Source organism: Anoplopoma fimbria, chromosome 6, assembly GCF_027596085.1.
Source record: "Anoplopoma fimbria isolate UVic2021 breed Golden Eagle Sablefish chromosome 6, Afim_UVic_2022, whole genome shotgun sequence".
NCBI lineage: Eukaryota > Metazoa > Chordata > Actinopteri > Perciformes > Anoplopomatidae > Anoplopoma > Anoplopoma fimbria.
The window spans coordinates 17,060,319-17,082,290 of NC_072454.1; the positions used below are offsets into that span (position 1 = coordinate 17,060,319).

Here is a 21,972-nt window from a genome sequence, read left to right on the forward strand (position 1 = left end):
TTTCCTTAATCAAGCTTTAAATACAATACTATAATATAATTTTAAGTGCTTAATCAAGTGAACCTAACCTTCAGATTTCAAATGTAAATCATAACATCATCAACAGACTACTGTGTGGCTTCGAAGTATTAATACTATATGTTGTTGTGGACACATTATTATTGATTATTTATTTATTAGTCATTACTACAATATTACTACTGCTAACGTAATGTGATTGTTTGCTAATAGGTAATGAAGCTACTAATTTCAAATTTATTTTTATTATTTTGGGCAGTGTAAAACCAACAGGAAGGCCTGGTCAGGAGCATTGACATTACAATCAACCGTGCCCTTTACGATCCCAAATAACCTCCCTATCCCGCCCTTGTGTGACAGTACACAGTAATATATGAAAAGATTAGATAGAATATAATAATGCTTTTAAAATGTGTGTGCTGGCTTTTCATTGAGAAGTGTGGGTTACCACTCATATTGACCAGGTGAGGGCACCCTAGGACAGCATATCCAGCAGCTTGATATTGCACCCCACTTGAATGCGAAAACAATTACAAAACTAAGAGGAAAAAGACTTGTTGTTCTCTTCAGTCAAACAATGTCTGAATGTTGAGGTTTTCCAACTCACAGTGCTGTTTCCCCCTGGCATCAACAGATCTGATTGTGCAAGGACAATCTGCACAAATAATACACTTCGAATATTTTTTGTAGGTCTTTCCATGATGAGCCTGAGATCAAATTTATTCTGAAGGTCCTAATTCTATGCATTGATAAGCCATGTATGTTTTCATGAAAGGCTTCCATAGCATTCTAACGTAAACCTTTATACTGCCCTCAAAGCAAATGGCTACATATTTATTTTAATTTCTTATCATTTTATATTGCAGAATAATATGTTGTAAATGCTGTACGTCATGTAAATGTGTGCATTTACTGGCATCACATGCTCTCAAAATAGTTTTTACATGCCTTCAAAATGATATTATTCCATTAAAAAGTAACAATAACATCCTGTTTAGATGTTAGGGGGTGGGTTGGAGCTGCAGTCCGTTTTTTTACTGTCCCATCATTGTATGCATGGCAAAAGGTTCCATTAAGTCATGCACTGAAGGGTGGCGTATAAGTCCTCAATTAGCAGTGCGTCTAATGAAACAGGTGCCTGCCATTAAGACAATACTGCAGTGCACTCTCACTAGAGATGACTCACTGGGATATTTGCTTGCAATATAAGAGTCTAATCTGGCAAATCCCTACACATCCTGGACTTGTAAAAAATAACAAAAAAAAACAAGGTTAGGAAGCTCGGTCCAAGCGCCCAGAGTCAATCCTCAAAGGACACTATTAGTGCCTCTAAAACCTCATTAATTTGAAGGCCGGACAGCCTGCCAGTTAAAAGCTTTCAAAACTAAATGGACCTAAAGGGAATTTTCCAATGAGGTGTGAGGGAGAGAGGGACAGGTTGAGTAGCTCTCTATGTTCTGTGAAAATGGGGGGTAATTGATAAAAACACATGCCATTTCTTTTCCTGCCAAGAAATTCCAATGAAGCCTAAAATTTGCTTGATGGATTTTATGAAAGCTGCTCTTATTAAGTTCGTTTTTTCATGTTTTAATTCAATAACAACAACACACAGTCTATTGTTAAACTAAGAAATATAATTTATTGCATAAAAATTATATTTAGTTACAGGTAAGAAGGCTAGACGATTATTTACAATTGATACTTTACAGAGATAAAATAAAGTCACTGAATCCATTTAGGTTTTTTTTCATAAAAATGTCTGACTTCTTGAAGAAAGGCTAAATATTTCTCTTTTATGGGAGCAAAGAAGAATCCAGTCCAGCTCCAGCATAAATTATCCGGAGCTATAGCCAGAGATCCAACAGATACTCAAGAAATCTGGATGAATAAACACTGTAGTCTACAGCTAGCCAGTCTCTGTAACAAGATTTGAGGAAAGAAAAATAGTCCTGCAATGTTCAGGGATCCAAAGTTCTGAACTGGTTGTATTCAGATATTTCCTCACGGACAAAGACCAGCAGGGCACGAGTTCATGGTATTAGTCACAACTTGTTTTGTTGCCACTGTACCATACTTTGTTTTGTTCTGTTCTACCATATAGGCTTTTTCAAAGGTAACTTTCTTGGTCAGTGATCCAATCCTTCCGATCCAGATGGAGAATTCCCACACATACCACTGTAACCAAAAATGTTAAACCACTTTAGAATACAAAATCAAAACCCTGTCAATGCCCTAATCTGAAAAAATAGATTTACTCTTCCAGGAAACAAAAGAAGTCAAAATGCTTTTCTTTTCTTTTGTACTTGCATAGCACTTACAAAGAGAAATGACAGCTTTTAAGAGCGTGCACACACTGTATGTGCACACCCACCTGCCCACACATACCCTCACACTCACGCACGCATACACATTCACAATTGTGTTTTCAGTTCATTCACACAAAACAGTAACATGAATCACTGCTGTAGATGGGGGATACTGCCTGTGTTTTGGTTTTTGTGGTTCCAATGATACGAACACTTTTTTTGCTTTGAGGAAGAAAAAAACCCTCAAAAACACACAGAACTTAAGTAATGACAAAGTTGAAAGTTTAAATTCCCGTCGAACAATAACTAACAGGCAATATTGATAATGCTAAAAGCTTCAGGACCCTGACCACAAAGCAGGCGGCTTAGTAAAAAAGGTTAACAATATGTTATGAAATTGAGAGAAGGTAGACATAATGAGTTACAGGGTGATGGATAGACAGATGGACACATAGATACGTGGTGGACAGAGAATAGATTGAAAAATAATGTATTAGTGTTGGTCAATTTTACGGTCCCTCTGTGCCTAGTTGATTCAAGGAAAGGCTAATCTACTCTGTAATATTCGTCTCTGAACAATGGAAACTGTCCTCAGAGCAAAGAAAAAATGCCTAAGAAATACAGCATACAGCATATTCACCTAGACATTTGACCACCTCTAATCATGTTTTACAGATTGCATTTTACATTTCAAATAGATGCACCATATTTAAAATAACAAATAAACATGGTTTTGTTATTCACAACTGAGACATCCGCTGTGCACATAACTCTCCCGTTTGGCCTGCTCTTCTAGAATAAAAAAATAATACACAGCAGCTCAGCAGCCTAAATAAGCACAGATGATAGAACAGGTTCTGTATGATCGAGCAATGACAATGAAATAAAAAAAAAAATCCACAAATATGGATAATAACTTAAAGAGCGTTCCCCAAAGGAAACTTTTAAGGGATGACCAGAAAGCTTTTCTGCAGTTTATTCTCAACAGATCGGAGGAGTGTGGCAGAGCGATAGAGGAATGCGAGGAGAGATGAAAGAGGAACACCCCTGTGAGTCGGAATGATATGCCAAGGCTTTGAGGCATTTGTTGGTATAATATAAAGAGTCCGTCGGTTTTGTTATCTGCAAATTCTTAAATGAACTTCACAATTCACTCTCCTACCGCAAAGAAGAGGCAGCTCTTTTTCAAGCCCAAGGAGACATGCTCAAGCCTTGAAACCTACACGGTTTGGACCCCATGTAATTTGTCGACAGTCCAAGCAGTTGGACAAGAAATCCTAGCCTGATTCAGAGTCTGTTAATGACCAGTTTGTCTGTGTGCGAGTGTGTGTGTTGGAGTGTGTCTATAGCCTGAGGAGGTTTTAGACAGGTCGGTGCTGCCTGTCATTTACTGCACACACAGAATGACAATGGAGAAAACAAAAGGCCCCCGCCATGAGGTGAGATGGTGTTAAATCATGCACTTTCATGCTGCTACTGAAACATGGCTAATCCCATGTTAGCTTTTTTCTGTTTGTGTTATTGTGTGTACTTTAGTATTGAATACATGAATTTCGATGGTTTATCCCAAAGCTTTTGTTATCTATATACAAGAATAGCGCAATTTTCAATCTTTGAAGAAGACAGTCACACCACATATGACATGACTTTGCACACATTTTACGCTTTCGTACCCTCAAATTGGTTTCACATCTTGCAGATGCAACATTGCTTTGGAGGATTCAGGCAGAATCAGATTAGCAGGTATCATAGGAATGGGTTACGTAGCTACAGTGGCTGATCAGGGGTCAGTGAAAAGGGAGATGAGGCAGAGGTAATACAGTTCGTGTGGAGGAACCAAAATGCTCTGTGGGCTTAAGGTTTGTGCATATTCATCGGCAGGTATTCATATTTTCATCACGGTGGAGAAAAAAAAAAGTCTGGCTCGCTCTTTTGTTCCTTGACCAATCAACAATCCCCATCTGTTGTCATGACAACTAGCACCTCACTTTTGCCCATTTCTTCCAGCGCGGTCGCCAGAGAGACCAAGTCTGCGTCGGCTTGGTGACAAGCTTCCCATAAATCCAGTAGAACACCTGTGGGGCTGGGCTTTGTTGCAAAGTAGTTCAAGTACCTGAAGGAAAGAAAGAGAAGGCAAGTTGTAAGAAGAGTAAAGGATCTCTCCATTATTTATTACAGACATGTTTAAGTCATTCATACTGTACTTGGCAATATTGCTGCTACCACTTTATTTTTACAGTCCAAAATTGATGCCACAGTAACTAACATATTTCACAAAGCAGAATTAGATAGTTAGCAATGTGAAATATCTTCCGAATTAATTTTTACTAAGCAGGCTAAATTATAATAAAATAAATATTCAAGCCATGTTTTTTTTAGGTATGACAGGGATATGACCTGATGTTTTTCACAGTTGCCTGTCTACATAAAAAAAAATATATATAAAAAAATAACCCTATACATCTAATCTCAGACAGAGAATAGCTTCATCCCTTCTTTTACACAAATCTGAGTTATTGCTTGACAGTAGGAACTATGAACCTGAGTATCAACACTTGACTCGTGCATGAACAAGCTGCCTGTCACACATACATGTGAGGCAGATCTGACCTGTCAAAGCCCAGACTGCGTGCCAGGAGTCTCCAGTCACATCCTCGAGCACTGGGCGCATCCAAACTGGCACAGATCTTCTGGCGGATGGAGTCAGGCAAGCGAAAGGCATAGGGTCCCACTTGAGAGGAAGGCAGGCAGGTGCCTCCTGAGGGGAGGGGTGAGTGCGGGGGTAGAGTCTAGATTGACAGAGAAGATGGGAAGCATTGAGACCAACCTCTTTATTTTGTTTTTGGCAAAAATGTGTGTGTTGATTGCAATTTTATCTGCGTTTGAATTAACCAAATTGTCAACATTACCTCCTGAATATCCGTATGTAGCTGGAATATCTGTCCCTCCCCTTCCACCTGTCGGACACAGATCTTACAGGCGAGCTGTGACACAGCCAGGCTTCCTCTCTCTAGGCTGAAGGTGCAGTGCAGAGGTCTCTGACTGCCGCTCCAGATGTGATAGAACGGGATCTCCTGTTAAAAAAGACAAATGTTAGGTAAGAAAGCTGAAAAAAAAGATGGTCTCTACACTGTGATACACGTTATTTTGTCCTGAGCAGCACAATCAGGAAAGATCTAGAAGACAGTTCCCATTTGAGGAAAGTGCAATATGCTTTATATTGATATCGGATTCTTCTACCAAATGGGTCTGTGTGCCAGAGGACAATTTATCTCCTAAGCGCACTGTCCATAAATAAGGACCACTATCAGATTTCTCGTTCTTTTTTTCCAAGGGGGTTCAGACTGCAATCTTTTTGCAGCCGTGAATGCAGTAGAGGGCATGTTTACAACAGAAGTGTGTAAACAAGCTAGCTGTGTTTTCTGAGAAAATAGTAATTCAACTGAAGTGAATGTACTTCTTAGGCATGAAGTTACACTGATAATTCATCAATCATTTTATGGATCTCAGTAGGCATGAACATGATCTATAGGCATTATGCATATCAACAGGTGTTATCTAGTGTCTGCTGCTTTTTGAGTGTCTCACCTGATACTTTGCCAGAAGTTTGCTTCTCCAGTGAGTGTGAGGAATGTCGTGGATGGACAGGCGCAGGTTGTGATAGCTGTCTTTGAAAAGCAGAGGCTTGGGATCCTCCAGCAAAACTCCTCCTAGACTCCTCTCCAAATCTAGCACCTCCTGCACAGAGGCAGAGAGAAGAAGGGCTTCGAAACACATTTATGTCATTGCTTTCATTTTGGGTTCATCAGTCTAACACATTTCAAAACATGCTTTCAAAATTGCTTAATTAAAATGCATTGTGCGTTCTCTCAGCTGGGGTCTCCAAATGGAAATGTGTGAGAGCTAACAGTCTGAAAGCTGTTTGAACTTCAGAAGCCAGAAACCATGTAACATGATGCCAGTAAACTGCAGACAGCACGCTCATGTTTACTACCCCGGCTGGTGTGTGAACACTTTATACAAAAGGGACTGAGAGAGAGAAAATATCTAACATCAGCGAGTCCAAATTTGTCTGGATGGAGTGCTCACTTGCTGTTTACTTGGGGGTTTTGTATTGTGCTGTGCTATTTAGAGTTGTTGCTTCTAGTAGGTAAGGAAGATTCAATGTAATACCAGAATTTGATTTGGACAAATAGGGTGATACTTTTGTTTTTATTAAAATTTTGTGAACATTTGAAAAAGTGTTAATTGTTGTTTATGACCAAACTATATAAGCTATATTTTAGCTGTACGTTACAACTAAAGCTGACATGATGGATGATGGATTTATTTATATTTCAAAAATATATTTCAGCTTGAGTTAAATTACCAGTAAAGCACTAATTAATACTTATACATAAGTACAGTATTGCCAAATTGACTCACACATCAAAGAAATTAACAAACAGAAATGCAATGTGACCAAAGAAAAAAAGCAACAAGAAGGAAAGTGAACTATAAAGAAGAGAGGTGAACAGACAAATGCAGACATTTAAACAGAATGCCGAACACACAAGCAGCACCTTGAATGCATGTGGGGTGTCATGGATGCAGTAGATACGAAGGCTGTAGTCCAGGGAGAGGCAGGGTGCTCGAGGGGCGAACAGTGCCAACTGCAGGCGTTTGCAGGCCGGCTGTGGATGGCAGGACTGGCCCACCAGACCGTATGTTCCCAGCTGCTCCATGAGAACATGACAACACTCCTCCTCCAGCTGCAAGTAGCACGGAGACGACAAAGTCTCCTCTCCTACTGTCAGCACCTCCTGAAAACAGATGTAAGTAGGGTTCAATGATGCAACATTGTCCAACGAGCTACCCATTATATCGTACCGGTCGGAGGACGTCTCACCTCCCATGCCCCCTGGTGAGTCTGTGTCTTGAGCGTGAGGGTCCAGTCAGGTGTAGGTGTGTCTAGCTGGGCACAGTGGGGCAAAGTAAGGACCACAGGACGGTTCAGCAACATACCGGACGGGCCACAGCTCACCACAGGACTTAGTACAGTCTGACTTCCTTCAGAGGGTAGTCTGTAAATGTCAGACACACACACACACACAAACACAGGAAGCACACCAGGTGTTTGAAACAGTTGCCAAAACATCGCACTTCATTTATAAAAGAACATCACGGCCATGACACGGTTTGGAACATGCTGGTATTGACGCAAACTGAATGTCAAACTTCTAGAAAATTGTCAAAAAAGTGTATCCACTCCACTTTCAGTGTAGAAGTTGAGACAAGTTGATCAATTTTTTCTCCTAACAAAAAATGACAGAACCTTTCAAAACTTTCAAACAACCTCCAAGTGGTTCGCAGCAGGTGAGTCGTGCATGGGAAAAAAATCTGATTGAGGTGAGAAAGAGGTCTGTTCTGTCTTGTGGTTTGGAAGGAGATGAGTGAAATAGAAGATTGAAGATGAAGGGCACTCACGTCGTTTTGTCCCACTTGTTGATAATAAGGTACATCTCATAGAACTTCCCCTGGGGTATTGTGCCAGGGGGGACCAGAAGACTCACACCTAAGGGAGAAGATGTTAAGACTTAGATTATCCTATGGGTGATTAACTGAATATGTCATTGGTTCACACTGGATGCATATGAGTTCTGCATGTGAAAAGAAAGCGGCAGCCAATATATATTACCTGTGTTGGGGATGGTAAGGCGTCCTCCTAGATTACCCAGGGTGGCGCTGGTGCTCAGCCCAGGCTCTCTGGAGATGGTGTGGCTGTGGTAATCTCGCTCTCTACCCATAGTGCCCACTGATTTCAGGCTGAGGATCTCCCCATCGCCTAAACACATGTCCGCTGGGAGCTCCAGGGAGGATAGAGTGGAGGCGTTATACACCTTGATTTTGAGACTTGGCAATGGGTCCAGCAAGGGAGAGGTGGTCATGGGGATTTTGTGGGGGCTGTCATTGACCCCCTGCTGCAAGGAGAAGAGCGGCCCACGGAAAGCCCCCGCTGTGGCTGTCAGATCTGGAGGAGCTGAGGGATGAAGAGGGTGAGGGTTATCTGTGGACACAGCAGAAGAGAGGAGCTGTTCTCTTATCACCAGAAATGACACGGGCTGGGCGAGAAAGTGCTAAAAGTGACGCGAGTGAAATGGATTAATGTTTCTAATTAATATTTAATGGCAAGAACAAGGGAAGGGATACCATGACAAATGCTTGAAATGTAAAAAATGTAATGCAGTAAAAGAATGGAGAATTGACTAAGCGAGAGGAGATAATGGTATAAAGAGAATTCATTTATGGGATGATATAAATAGCGCGATGTTAATGAACTGAATTGTGAACAAGTGCGTCAAAGAAGATGCATAAAAACAAGAAAAGTTGTGGAAACAAACATAATGATAAAAGGAAAATTGTGTGTGAATGTGTACTGGATGGTGTATGTGCGAGTGAGTATCTGTGTGTGTGTGTGTGTGTGTGTGTTTGAACCTACCCTGTCTGGGAGGCTTGTAGTTGCCAGGGTGGAAGGCGGCGGTGAGAGCAGAAGAAGAATCGGTGATGTCTCCATGGAGATGGCGGCATCTGCGGCGATATGCGAGCACTCCCACGCACAACACCAGTATCACACACAGCAGCAGGGCCCCCACCAGACCAGCATAGACTGCGACACCCATACCTGGGGCCAGCGCTGAAAGAGGGGTAGACAGGCAGACGGTCAAGACACCAAACAGGGACCAGAGGAAACAAACAGATACAAATGAAATGGAAACACAAGAGGGAAGAACACACAATGTATGCAAGATATATCTGTAATACTGCATATCAGTTATAGTAAAGTAAGTGCTGAAACGACTGGAATTTTGAGTCATCAGGATACATTTCCGAACATCTGCTGGTTCCTGCTTCTCAAATGTGAGGATTACCTACTTTCTCTCTTTTAAACCTCTATGAATTCAATGTTTGGATTTTTTAACCTGCAAAACAAGTATTTTGAAGATGTCACCTTGGGCTTTGGGAAACTGTGACGGTACTTCTGAATATACCAATACTGACTTCTTTTTTTTAACATGAGTACATGATTACTTGAAATATAACCAATAAATCAATGGCTGATTAAAATAATCCATGGTTTCAGCCCATTGTGTTTACATGGGCAGCCTTAGTAGAAATTGAATTCTTAGGAGTCTTACTTAAAACAATACGGACAGTCCAACATATGTACATTGAAGTAGTTATTGGTCACTGTGATTGATCCTCCTGTCCATACTGGGCCCAAAGAGATTGCTCCTTAGTATGATTCGAATGTAATTGAAGGGGGGACAAAATCCTAGGAAAATGTTCTGTGTAAAAAAAGCATTAGATGAAGCTAATGTGACGCTTCGGCAGTCTGGAGTCAAATCAATGTATATCTTAAGTTACACTATTTTTAGAGCTTAATTCCATTTTTGTGTTACTTTCAAACTATCACGGCTCAGCAAGGAAACACTGTCCGGATAATAAAAAGGTAATTAAACCCTTAAACTGTAACTGTAGAAAATAATAGGAATCCTATTTAGGTGGATCAGGTGTCATCAGGCCATGGTGTGACTGATCCACATTAAATACAGTTGTCAATGTCATTATAAAATTCACTGTTTTTACTATGAGTGACATAAAATCAGTCACAGCGAGTCATTGAATGAGTTAGGCTGGCATCATGTTACCTTATAAAAATAAAGGTAATGAGTTCCATGTAGGTGTGTGTATAAATTTTAAATTTGGGAGTAAGAGAGCATCGGTATCAGGAGAGAAAAAGTTGGATTGGTACATTCCTGGAAAATATTCACTTCATGCAACTAAGTCAGATTGAACTTTAAAAGGCATGTTTACACAGATACAGGACTTTGAAGTTTGCCCCCCATCTATTTAGTTGGAATCGCATTACTGGGGGGATAACTTCACAGCCACTATGGACAGGAGAAATAATCACAGTGATCGATAACTCTTGCAGTGTACTTGTGTGTGTGTTGCTTTAAGATAGACTTGAAAAAACTGCTATTCTCCAACTCTGGCAGTATGCCTGCTAGGATGTATCGGTGTTCAATTTGATTCTTGCTAAAGCTACAATTTTTTGGGGTAAAAAGAGATCATCAAGGAAAGCAAAAAAATAAATGAATAACAGCTCCTCCTAGCCTGCAGGGGGGCACATCTGACAACAACGTCTGCATGGATTTAACTGGTGGGGGGATGGGTGGTTGGCCATAACTTCACCTGCTCCCTGTTGGGCTCCCTATCTTTTTCTCCTGCTGAGTGATTGGCTGTGACTGGTCAACAGGCCCACCACAGCCAGTTTAGCACCGACTGCCACACACTAGCAGAGTAATACCCAACTCATACACGTGAGCCATTCACACCCCAGCAGAAAAGAGGAGCCGACAATGAGCAGGGTTGGCGGGAGACAAAGAAGAGTTAACAAAAAGAGGCAGAATAAACAGAGGAGGAGAGAGAGCTAGAGGAAAGGCAATTTGGCAAAAGCGATAGGAAGGAGTTAGATAAGGTTGTGATTTGTTGAGAGGACAGACGGATTATAAGTGTGGTGATGAGGAGAGGGGAGATAAGAATAGCGTTGCTTTAGGAAAAGGCCCATGTAAAAAAGAGCAGGAGAGAGTGAGGAAGAAGTTGGAGGAAACCGCAGACACTACAGAGCAGCAGTGAGAGTAGAATAAAGGGTGGAGGAGAGGAAAGCCGGAGGCAGACGGGCTGGCAGAGGAGAGCTTCTGTGCTCACGTGGCGTGATGGAACCGAATCCGACAGCCATCCGCACTTATTACCAGAAACGGAACAATAGCGAATTAGGTGCATTACCGCGGCTGCTCTCCCCTGAGCCCCCGTCACATTGAGCTAGAGGAATTACCATCACTTAAAATGTAAACTATATCGCAGATTAACTAAAAGTCAGACAGAAATCGACTGTTTTCCTCAAGCAAGTGCTATGCTTCCACCTCATAGCCTTTAGATAGAATGGTCTCAGCTAAGAGGCATGTTATTTTGCTCCCTTCATAACATAGCTTCTAGATTTGTTTTTAATATGTTGGGTTAGAGCCAGATTAACTGTTTTGGGGCAATTTGTTTAATTACACCAACGACTATTAATCTCTTTGCCGTAATTGTATCTCTTTCTCCGTTCAGTTTTAGCGTTATGTAACCACGATAACATGGAGGCAGCTCAGAAACCTATGTTACACTTAGTCAACATTCCAGACAAGACAGGGTTACAACACTCATAAGAGGGCTTGACAAGAAGGTAAGGCGCATCTTCACTGAACTCAATCTGAGATGACAACAAAGTGTGGATAGGCAGGCTCAGAAAAAAATGCTGCACACATTCAGCTCCACGTGCTGACACAGATGTTAGGACTCCTCATCTGTATGAGCACACGGACAGACAGATACACACACATACACTACAATCACAAACAGTATGGTATGAAGCAGTGAAAGAGTGAAGTCATGGGAGGGTGAACTTACGATGGCTTGCATGTTCAATAGAAATCTTTTTATCTGTTTGAACAGGAGAAATAAAAACAAGAGAAGAAGAAAAGAAAAAAACACAACAACATAAAAATGGATGGACTAGTTGTTATGCAAATGAAAGATACAATAACATAATACAAAGCAGAAACTGGAAAGCAAACAATAGCTCATCAATATGAAAATAGAAATGTAAACATAAAAGGCGTACTGCAAGAAAGAAAACATACTTTATATCTAAAAAACAATAACCTCGTCTTGAAATTCATGACAATATGCAGCATTGTGGAATGAGGTTCAGCATAATTGTTTATATAACATATACAAAAAGAGAAATGAGAAATTACTGTGAAAGGGATAAGGATAATTTGAAAGAGTGGCAAAGTTAAAGACAGGCTTAAAAATGAACCAGGATGCTGGTGTTGTATGGTACATGAGGGAGACAATGCAGATTAAAACAGTCCCTTTATACACCCCACTGGGTATGTTATCACCTTCATCATATGACAGGAACAATCTTTTCGGAAATAACCACTAACTTGAATCATCCCTGAGTGGTTTGATGATTGTCGAAACCTTCTTTCGCCACTTACTAGATCTCAAACCAAATAACCTTCTCTCCCGAGCATCATAAAAACACCAAATGGTTCCCTCCGACTTTTCCATTCATTCAGTAGCAATTAAAACCTACTAGGAGGCAGTAGAGATGATGGTTTGTGGCGTCTCGGATCATTTTACATTTATAACTGGGGTATTTCGCTGGCCCCTCAAGGGGATTGACGATGAGTGAGTCATTAGAGTCAGCCATTGTTTGATTGACTGAAGCATGGTAGGAACGCAAAGACTCATAATGTCATCAGGGCAATTTGTGACCGCAGAATAATCATATAAATGTGCTGAAAGAATAAATAAGTCAGTAACCTTTAGTTTGCCAAGTGACAAATTTACAGATTTCCAACAGCAAAGTGCCTCCCATCTTCCCCCTCTGCCAGAGTCACTTGAGTGCATGTTTCCTGACAGCCTCCTGAGACTGCTCCGCTCTGACAAATCAGACAGTGTATTTGTCTAATCTGGCTGCTCCATAGAAGCCTGTTTATGTCAAGGCTTGCATGCATGTCTGATAGAGCTGAAGCAACTGTGTGCATATGATCTCCCCCTCCCTCCTCTCATTGCACATGCTTTTTACCAGGGTTGTCTGCATGCTTGGGCGTGTGTTGGTTTGTGCATGTATATGTTTTTAAGTGTGTGCTGGAATGTATCTCACTGCCCTTGTGGATGCGCATCTCAAAGACTCTAATGCGCTGTCAGCTGGATTCCTCCCAGCTCATCACGGGCTGCACATTGGGTGTCAGTGTGAGTCTAACTCACTCTCATATGCTCTTCCCTGTGCTAATTTTTCGACTTGGTTGTGTCATGCTCGCATCCCACTCCATGTGCTCCGTTATCCTGCACTTGCCTCTTCTCTCTTCCTCTCTCTGTCTCCATCTGTGCTCTTTAGATGTGGATCACTTGACTTCCTTCTTTGTGAACCAAAATTTTGCCTCATGAAACATCTGTCTGGATTTAGCTGTTTTTCTATTCATTTCTCTCTCTCTCGAACATCATTCGCGCTTTCACCATGCTCCAGTGCCAAATCAACTTGGGAATACAGTTCTACACAAAGTAGTTTCGAAATGCAATCCATCTTATGAAACTGTGAACTACGAGAAAAATATCATCGCCTGCAACACTCGCAATTTAACAACCATCTGAAGCAACAAATTTGCCGTTAGGGAGTTGACCCTCATAGATACCTCAGAAACACCTGTTTCTTTTAGATATTAGACTGTTGAACTATGTGCACTAATAAACTAAGTTCTTCACTGGCTGATCTGCAATAACCGAAGAATTAAGATATATTTCAAATAAATATGTATAGATGAGTCAAATATTTTCACTCTTTTGACATTTAACAACCCCCCCAGTTCAAACACAGGTGACTTACTGCGTGCACACAGCCCCTCAGTGCAGTTTTTGCTCTCCATCATGCTGCCGCTGCAGTGCTTTCCTCCGTTTCTAGGTGGGGGAGCTTGGCACTCGCGACTGCGCCAGTGGGTGCACTCTGTCCCACAGGCGGACCACTTTGCCCATTCTGTCCAGCCTCCATCCACTGGAATGAAACAGCAGAGATGTTAGACATTTTACAGCTAACCAATGGCTAAATACTTCAGGTAGAGGGGAATCGGGCATGACTTTATGATGTGGCGCGATGCATATGTAATGGCTGGAAGTGCATAATTTTGTAATTTGCGAAATGCATTCTGTGATGCGTTTTAAAATGACTCTTGAGTCAGGATGGTCTGACACACGGGGTGAAGCAATAAATGAAAGAATGGTATAATGACAGTAAATCAGATAACACATATCAGATGTTCCTGATTTACTTTTCATGATGAAATCAAAGCAGCTGCATGACCAAATGCCATTCTGTCCTTGTTGGAAAAAGTACTTTTACGTTTCTAAATTTGGGGATAACAGTCTGGTTTTTCAAGTCTTAAAATTCATTCTGGCATTCTGGCCCATTCGGGAAATGACTACTTTGTCTGAAGATGTTATAAATAATACTGATGAGAATGTCATCTTCACCTGGGCAAAGTGTGTTGCAGGTCACTCTCTGGAAGGGTGGGCCTTCACAGAAGGCTCCTCCATTCAGAGGGGCAGGATTGGTGCAGCTGCGTGTTCGTCGCTGCCAGCCCCGCCCGCACCGAGCATTACACTCTGACCATTCAGTCCAAGAAGACCAACCTCCGCTTACTGACAGAGACAGACAGGCAAGTCTGGCAGTTAATACCTTGGCCATCTTGAACATAATGAGGATATAAACACCAAAAAACAAGATTTGACATTACTACTAAATATATGTGATGGAATCAGGTGAATTTACAACATGAACCTTCAGTTTTTCCAATCATCTATTCACCAGATCGATCCATTCTCAAACTTCCAACCACTTTTATAGGCTTTGTATATACAAAAAAATGTTTTTATTGATAGTTCAAAAGAATATGGTGGTTTCCAAATTATATTTAATTTAAATTTCCCCCATTGTCTTATGTAAAAGTGCAATATTCATAAAGTTAATTCATTAATTGAACATTTACATTTTGAGCTGCCACATTGTCATTTTCATTTTGCAAGTTACCTATTATCACGTAACATAGTGCATCGCTAAACCAATCTGACCAGCAACACATGGATGATTTTGATTAAAATGATTCATAAACAAATTCCCAAAATGGAAGAGAAGGAAAAACATGTGCGTGTTACCATAAACAATAAGAGTAGCTGTGCTGCTGCGTCTTTTAGCCACCACGTTACGAGCCACACAGGTGTAGTTGGCGGTGTCTGAGAGTCTGGCCTGTTTGATGATCAGATCATGATCGATGGTGATCAGGAAGTTGGAGTCTTGCGATGGATCTATGACATCCTCGTTCTTCAGCCAGTCCACCTGTAAAGAGGCAGGCACGCACACAAATATTCAGGCTATTCAGACAAAGTGATAAATATAGAAAAAGTAACAACAGCAGCCAACATTTTAGTTGACCTCTGTGTTAAAGCAATTCTGAATGATGGATTCTTTTTATTATTTTAGCAGATAACTCTTCATATAAATTATTGAACAAATCAACAGGTGTGTATGCATAAACATGAGTCAACACACCACACACACAGACCCATTCAGAAAACACTATAAACCTGCAGAGTATTTAGCCTTCACAATACGCTTCAATGCTACAATACTTCAATATTTGATCATTTTTAGTCTGTTTGTTAAAAGTTTAATTTGTGGCTTTGTTTGACCAAACTCAATTTAATTTTGAGACATCCTCTTTACTAATGGACATATTATCATAGAAAACAACCACAAGCATTACCTTTATCATAAAACACATGAAAACTTACTTACTTTTACACTTTGATTCTTTATGCTTTTTACGTCACACAATAAGCACAATAGCCACTGAAATAAACAATACAGCCTAGCAGAACATAAATATTTATTTGAGTAATAAAAAATCTACATTTATGAATTATTTGTTTTCTTTTTTTTTAATATATTGTTGCATTACTGTTTATGAGAGAAATAAAACTGTTTGATATAGCATCGTGTAGTTAAAGCAGTTTAGCGTTAAAACATGACACAATGTGAATTTAAGCGGACCCTTTTTATCATCGTTGTTTAAATAGCAGACCATATTATTACTGATCGTTATATGTTTTAGGGAGTTTTCTTTCTTGATGTTGCCACGTCGCTGGATAGATTTAAATCTCTCAAACTCAAATGCCCTTTACTATACTGCTTTATGTATCATGTAAATTATGCTCTATGACCTATTATTGTAAGCTCAGCTTTGCTGTCTCGCATGAGATATAGAGCTATACAAAATACAAATGATCTCGCACTATTACCCTTCAGCATAATAAACACAAATTTAACCTCTGAAGTGATTGAAAAGCAATGAGAGCGGGAATGAGGAGGTAGAGCTCTACCTCGGCAGCGGGCATGCCTTCCGGGGGGCGACACTGAAGAAGCACTTCCTGTTCGAGTCGCACCTCCCTCCCCAGTGGCTCCTGCTCAAAGTTCTTCCTCAGGTCTACAGGGGGCAACACAGATGTAGTCAGCAGTTAGTGAAGGCTGCCCTGTGACAGCAGTAAAACCCTGTGACATTGGCTGTCACAAAAAAACATACATATATACACACACACACACACAGACACACGCACGCGCCAGGCAAAGCCCTCAAAAAAGCCTCTGTCACTGTGTCTTGTTTTCCCCTTCATACCCTCATAAACATGCACAGTGTCAATCACACTATGTTACCCATTTCCACAAGGGACTTAGATGGGTAGCTACAACACATTTATTTGCATATATACTTAAGCTGACACATTTGACGAGCAAGAAGTCAGAAACACTTGCCCTTCTACTAGCTCCCTTCTTAACACACACACACACACACACACACACACACACACACACACACACACACACACACACACACACACACACACACACACACACACACACACACACACACACACAAACACAAACACAAACACAAACAAACACACACACAGCCTTGGTACTGACATGCAATGCGAACATAGGCACGGTTGCTCTTGGTGGTTCCAGCCGAGCTCCAAGCCACACACTGGCACCAGTAGTCCTCCAACCCAAACAGCTCCTCCACCTGGGTCCTCGACACTGAGATGTCCACCTCCCGCACCACCAGACCTGAGCAGAGAGAAGAGAGAGAGAGAGAGAGAGAGAGACAGAGAGACAGAGAGAGAGAGATATTAGTGGGGCATATTTTTCACAGCGCATATAAATAATGCATTGGCTGCAGGCCAAATGCAGTTAACGTGCACATAAAATCCTATGGGAACTAATAGAATATGTAGTTGAAAATTATGTTTGTAATTGAGTATGATGTTTATGTCTGTGAAATACAAGGTGACATTACTATGTGTGTTCGTGTAGTTGTGTTTACAGTACACTTGTACTTACATGTATGTGTGTGTGTGTGTGTGTGTGTGTGTGTGTGTGTGTGTGTGTGTGTGTGTGTGTGTGTGTGTGTGTGTGTGTGTGTGTGTGTGTGTGAGAATTACCTGTGATCTGGTCCAGGCTCTCTCTGGTGACGTGATCGTTTTGATTGACCCATTCTCCGTTACATTTGAAGTAGATCTGAGTGGCTGGTGATGCTCGGCACCGTAGCTGGACTGGCCGGTTCTTTACAATGAAAGCGTCCTCCGGTTCCAGCAGGAATTCTGGGAGAGGTTCTGCTGGTGCTGATGGGAAGGAGTCAGGGAGAACCTCTGCCTCGCTGTAGTCGCTGCTCTCTGAAAACACAGAGCACAGAAGTGATTTAGATGGCCGGCAATGTAAAGACCTGACTTATGGTGTCTGCCTGCTGGAGGCGTACTCGAGCAGTGCAGCTAAACCCCATCAGTATTTTGATGGCTGCTCTGTGGCTGACCCTGTGCTTTGACCTAACTGTTGAAGAGGTAAGAAACAAACAAAATGACACATGTATCCCTCAGGGATCAATAAGCTACCACACACCTGGAGGGAGTATATGTTGGTATGACACATTGTCTCAATCCAGCTTTCAGCAAAATATCCGTCAGCAGTATTTGATGGTATACATTAAGGCAACCATGTTAGTGTATTTCAAGAAGACATTTAAGGTGTTGACAGTTTGCACTGTAAATGGAAGGGCACAGTGACATTTTCGCCTCCTTGTATTGCCAGTAATCTGGTCAATGCAGGCCTCCTGCTCTGGTCTCTGTGGTAGAGTCCATGCCTCTCAGCTGGGGAGGAGAGCTGCTGACCTTCCATGGACAGGTCCTGTTGATCACACATTATCCCCTGACATTTTCGATGTGACACATTCCTCCTGGCAATGCTGCCAAGAGCTTCTCCTGGCAGGAAGGACACGATATATGCGACCTCTTCACTCTGACGTGTTACTTGAATAATCACGGGGTGGATCACAGGCAGTATATCAATGCTGCAATGTCACTGGCTATGATACTAGTTCTCATGGCAGTAGGTGTAGTTAAGTATATATACTGATAATGTTGCTATGTACTAAATTGTTTTTGACATGAGTTGTCAAACAAATCACATCTGTAGTCGTGATCCTCGCATTGAGCTGCAGGATGGCAGACTATGATGCAAGCTTAATCCATGCCATAACTCCATTTGACCATCCACTGAATTGTATCCTTGTGTGCTTGAGCAAAACACTGAAGCACTCGCAGAATGGCGAAGACCTTTCAATGTAACAGGATTGCAGCAGCCTCTAGCATGAGGAATAACCAGACCATCGTATAGCTATAATGGTCAGACTGGATCCTGACATGTATAGCACACATACAGCACACAAACACTATTATACACATGTTTCAAAAGCAGGTGTTCTTTATTTTTATGCAATGTCTAAAGATCATCTACTATCAAAATCTCAGCATCACTTTCTGACTTTCCCTTTCGGGTAATACAGGTTCTTATGAATTGTTAATGGATCCAACCTTACAATGCAAAACTATGCTCTGCTTACGAAAATGAGCTGAATTCAATAAGCATTAAATGGAAGACAGGAACAGAGTGCAGAAGATTGGCAGGGTTGGCTCCAGTCAGGAGATGCCCTAAAGGTATGGGGGTATACAGCCCAGTGCACTTTCTTCCCTTGACTTACACACACACTGGAGAACATAACTTGCGGTGCTACATTTTTAATCTTATTCTCTACATTCAGATGATACAGAAAGAAGTGTGAGGGCAAATGCAGCTTCTTCTCCACAATGAGATTTAAAACAGACAATTTTGCAGTGTTTTCAAAATGTATCAAGCCCAGCCTGATCAGTTATTCCACAACCAGGGAACAAGAGAAACTACTTAGAAAGATACCATCTCCTATTTTAAGAAAGGGAGCACTTCCCCACCCCCATCCCACTGTTTCCCCTTGACAGAATGTCTGAGACATTAGGGGAAAGCAAAGAGGAAAACTGAGCATGAAGGAAGTGGGAAAGAAAGTTGTGGCATGAATCAAACCAAGGCCAACAGGGAGTTGTGGGATGTACCGTCTTCAGATGTAGGACCATCTTCGACCCACATCTTTTTCACCACAAAAGGGCCTGTATGAACAAAAGAAGCTGAAACAGCACAGCCTGGTAGTGCTCTGTCCACAGGACAAGCAGAAAGGGCAACAGCTGCTCCAGGCCCAACAGCCATCCAGGATGGACCCGTCATTCTTAATGTGTCTCTGTCTCTCTCCAGTCTGTCTTTACCGCAAACACATCCTTGTTCTTCTCCAGTGACTTCTTCTGGAAGGACCTTCCACCAACTACATTTGTTTCCTAACCAGTGACCTCAAACTGAACCCTCAATATAGTAAAAGTGGAAATGCTTATGCTGGGGACGAGTGGGTAAGTGTGATCACAAATGTAAAAAACATGATTACTGCTACATGTAATGATATTAATAAGTAATGACATAGTATAACCAATCAAAATGACAGATGATGAAATAAAATGATGAAATAATGTTTGCATGACTATTTCCATCGACCAAATCTGCTATTTTTTTTACTAGCAAATGTGTTTTTTGATGGTGTACATGATGTTTCACCATTTTTAATCCCACCAGAGCTGCTGGCTTCACCACAATCACACAATGAATGTTGCGCATTAACAGGTCACGATAGTACTGGATACACACAATGTACCACATTGTAACTTCAAGGGGAATTCAAATCGGGACTGTCCTCGACCAAAGAAACTCATACGATTTTGTCGACTCATCGATTTAATCGACAGATCTGTAAATGAGTTACTCTACAAAGAATCATGCTGAAGAACCACTTTAAATATTGCATTAACAAGATATATGCTCTTTTTGTTCACAATCTGTTCATACGCAAATGGAAAAAACACACACACACACACACACACACACACACACACACACACACACACACACACACACACACACACACACACACACACACACACACACACACACACACACACACACACACACACACACACACACACACACACACACACACGTCCCTGCTCCTACAGGTGAGACCCTGGCAAGTGTCCACACATGCAATTAATCATGCAGGTAAAGACAAACAAATGATAGTGGAAGTTAACACATCTCAAAGTGATACTTAACAGTGAACATAAATGACATACATCTCTGTGCGTCTCTCACAATCCTCTTCCTCTCTGTTTTCTCTCCTCACATCTCCTTGCTCTCCTCTTACTAAGCTGTCGCCTCCAGTATTTCAGACTTTGAATTCCCAGTCAATAACCAATTGTGTTGCCCCTCCCCGCCCCTCACCCCCGCTCTTTCCCTTTGTCCGGCATTGATCGCTCGGTGTTCAAACATCGGCGGAAAAACGCAGCCTGTCACTCTTCAGGCACGATGAGAGGGGGCATGGGGAGAGGGAGAGAGGAAGGCAGAGAAATAATGGCAGTAGAGACAGACAAACATAGAGAGACAGTGGTTCAGACGGAGACAGAATGGGAGGAGAGCCCTGCACACTATGCAGTGTGTGTGTGTGTGTGTACGTGTGTGCGTGTGTGTGTGTGTGTGTGTGCTCTGGGGCCTGCAGTGAGGCACAGTTTAATTAAAACACTTTTGGATGACAGAGGTAGGAGACAGACAGACAGCTTCTTTCTCTCCCCCTGTCTCTCTCCGGGATAATGGAGCTGGGGGTTTAAAGTGGAACCTGTGTTTTTGGGCCAGCATACAAACATCCATCAGAGCTCAGCAGCCGGCAATTTGCGCGGAATGGAGGAAGACAAGAACTCCTCGCCGTGCATCACAGCAAGTCTTTTATTACTCTAATGACAGACAGCAGACAGCTAGAAAGCAAACACAGGCTTCTGGGTATTCTTTTCCAGAGCACAAGCTCGCAGGAACACACGCACGTAGACCCAGACACCAGATGACAACCTATGCTTATACAGTACATTCTCACCCACTCTTATTCATGTATGCTAAATTCAAATAGTGTAGCTGAAGGAGTCCCCTCCTTCGGTGACTGTGTGGCGGAGTACAGAGCTGCAGTGCAATGTCACGGAGAGTCGGAGTGACAGCGGTGGAGCGAGGCAACACTAGCAGGCAGGACTGCGTAGGAGAGAGATAGAGGGAATCTGGATAGAGGTGACAAGATGGGAAGACAGGTAGGCTGGCCAAAGACAGGTCAAGAGACACTAAGAGACAAGTGGGGACGATGGAGACAACAGAGCACACACGTAATACCGGACTGCCATAATAAATAGCAAGGGAAATGAATGACAAAAATGTGTGTCTTTGTCTCAACCTGACGGGGAAACTGTTGTTCTTTCTGCCTTCTGTCTTTATCCACCTACTCTTGCCTCTCATTCTCTCTCTCACACACACACAAACACACACATGGACAACTGTAATTTTCTTAGCCCCAGCGCCTCTAGCCAGAGTGGAATCTAAAGTGTCAATACTTTATCATTACCTTTACAGAGTTAGTCATTACCGTCCCCTCCAGTGCCTTCGCAATCACAACACTGCACTCAGTGGGGGAAAAGAGAGCAAGAGAGAATAAAGCATCGGAAGAAG

The 21,972-nt window shown here is 41.8% G+C and overlaps 1 protein-coding gene across 1 annotated transcript in view; it reads right to left on the minus strand.

Moving 5' to 3' along the window:
* Positions 1–1,689: 1,689 nt before the first annotated feature.
* Positions 1,690–21,972, minus strand: part of unc5b (unc-5 netrin receptor B) — a 45,612-nt gene continuing 25,329 nt past the window's right edge. The window contains exons 2-17 of the mRNA XM_054599846.1: positions 17,469–17,699; positions 16,951–17,094; positions 16,350–16,453; positions 15,126–15,306; positions 14,445–14,612; positions 13,804–13,968; positions 11,817–11,849; positions 8,803–8,997; positions 8,002–8,370; positions 7,791–7,878; positions 7,213–7,387; positions 6,887–7,126; positions 5,913–6,062; positions 5,234–5,398; positions 4,935–5,113; positions 1,690–4,437 (exon numbers count right to left, since the gene is read on the minus strand). Coding sequence (XP_054455821.1) covers positions 4,272–4,437; positions 4,935–5,113; positions 5,234–5,398; positions 5,913–6,062; positions 6,887–7,126; positions 7,213–7,387; positions 7,791–7,878; positions 8,002–8,370; positions 8,803–8,997; positions 11,817–11,849; positions 13,804–13,968; positions 14,445–14,612; positions 15,126–15,306; positions 16,350–16,453; positions 16,951–17,094; positions 17,469–17,699 — 2,753 coding nt within the window. The 3' untranslated portion in view covers positions 1,690–4,271. The remainder of the gene's footprint in view (positions 4,438–4,934; positions 5,114–5,233; positions 5,399–5,912; positions 6,063–6,886; positions 7,127–7,212; positions 7,388–7,790; positions 7,879–8,001; positions 8,371–8,802; positions 8,998–11,816; positions 11,850–13,803; positions 13,969–14,444; positions 14,613–15,125; positions 15,307–16,349; positions 16,454–16,950; positions 17,095–17,468; positions 17,700–21,972) is intronic.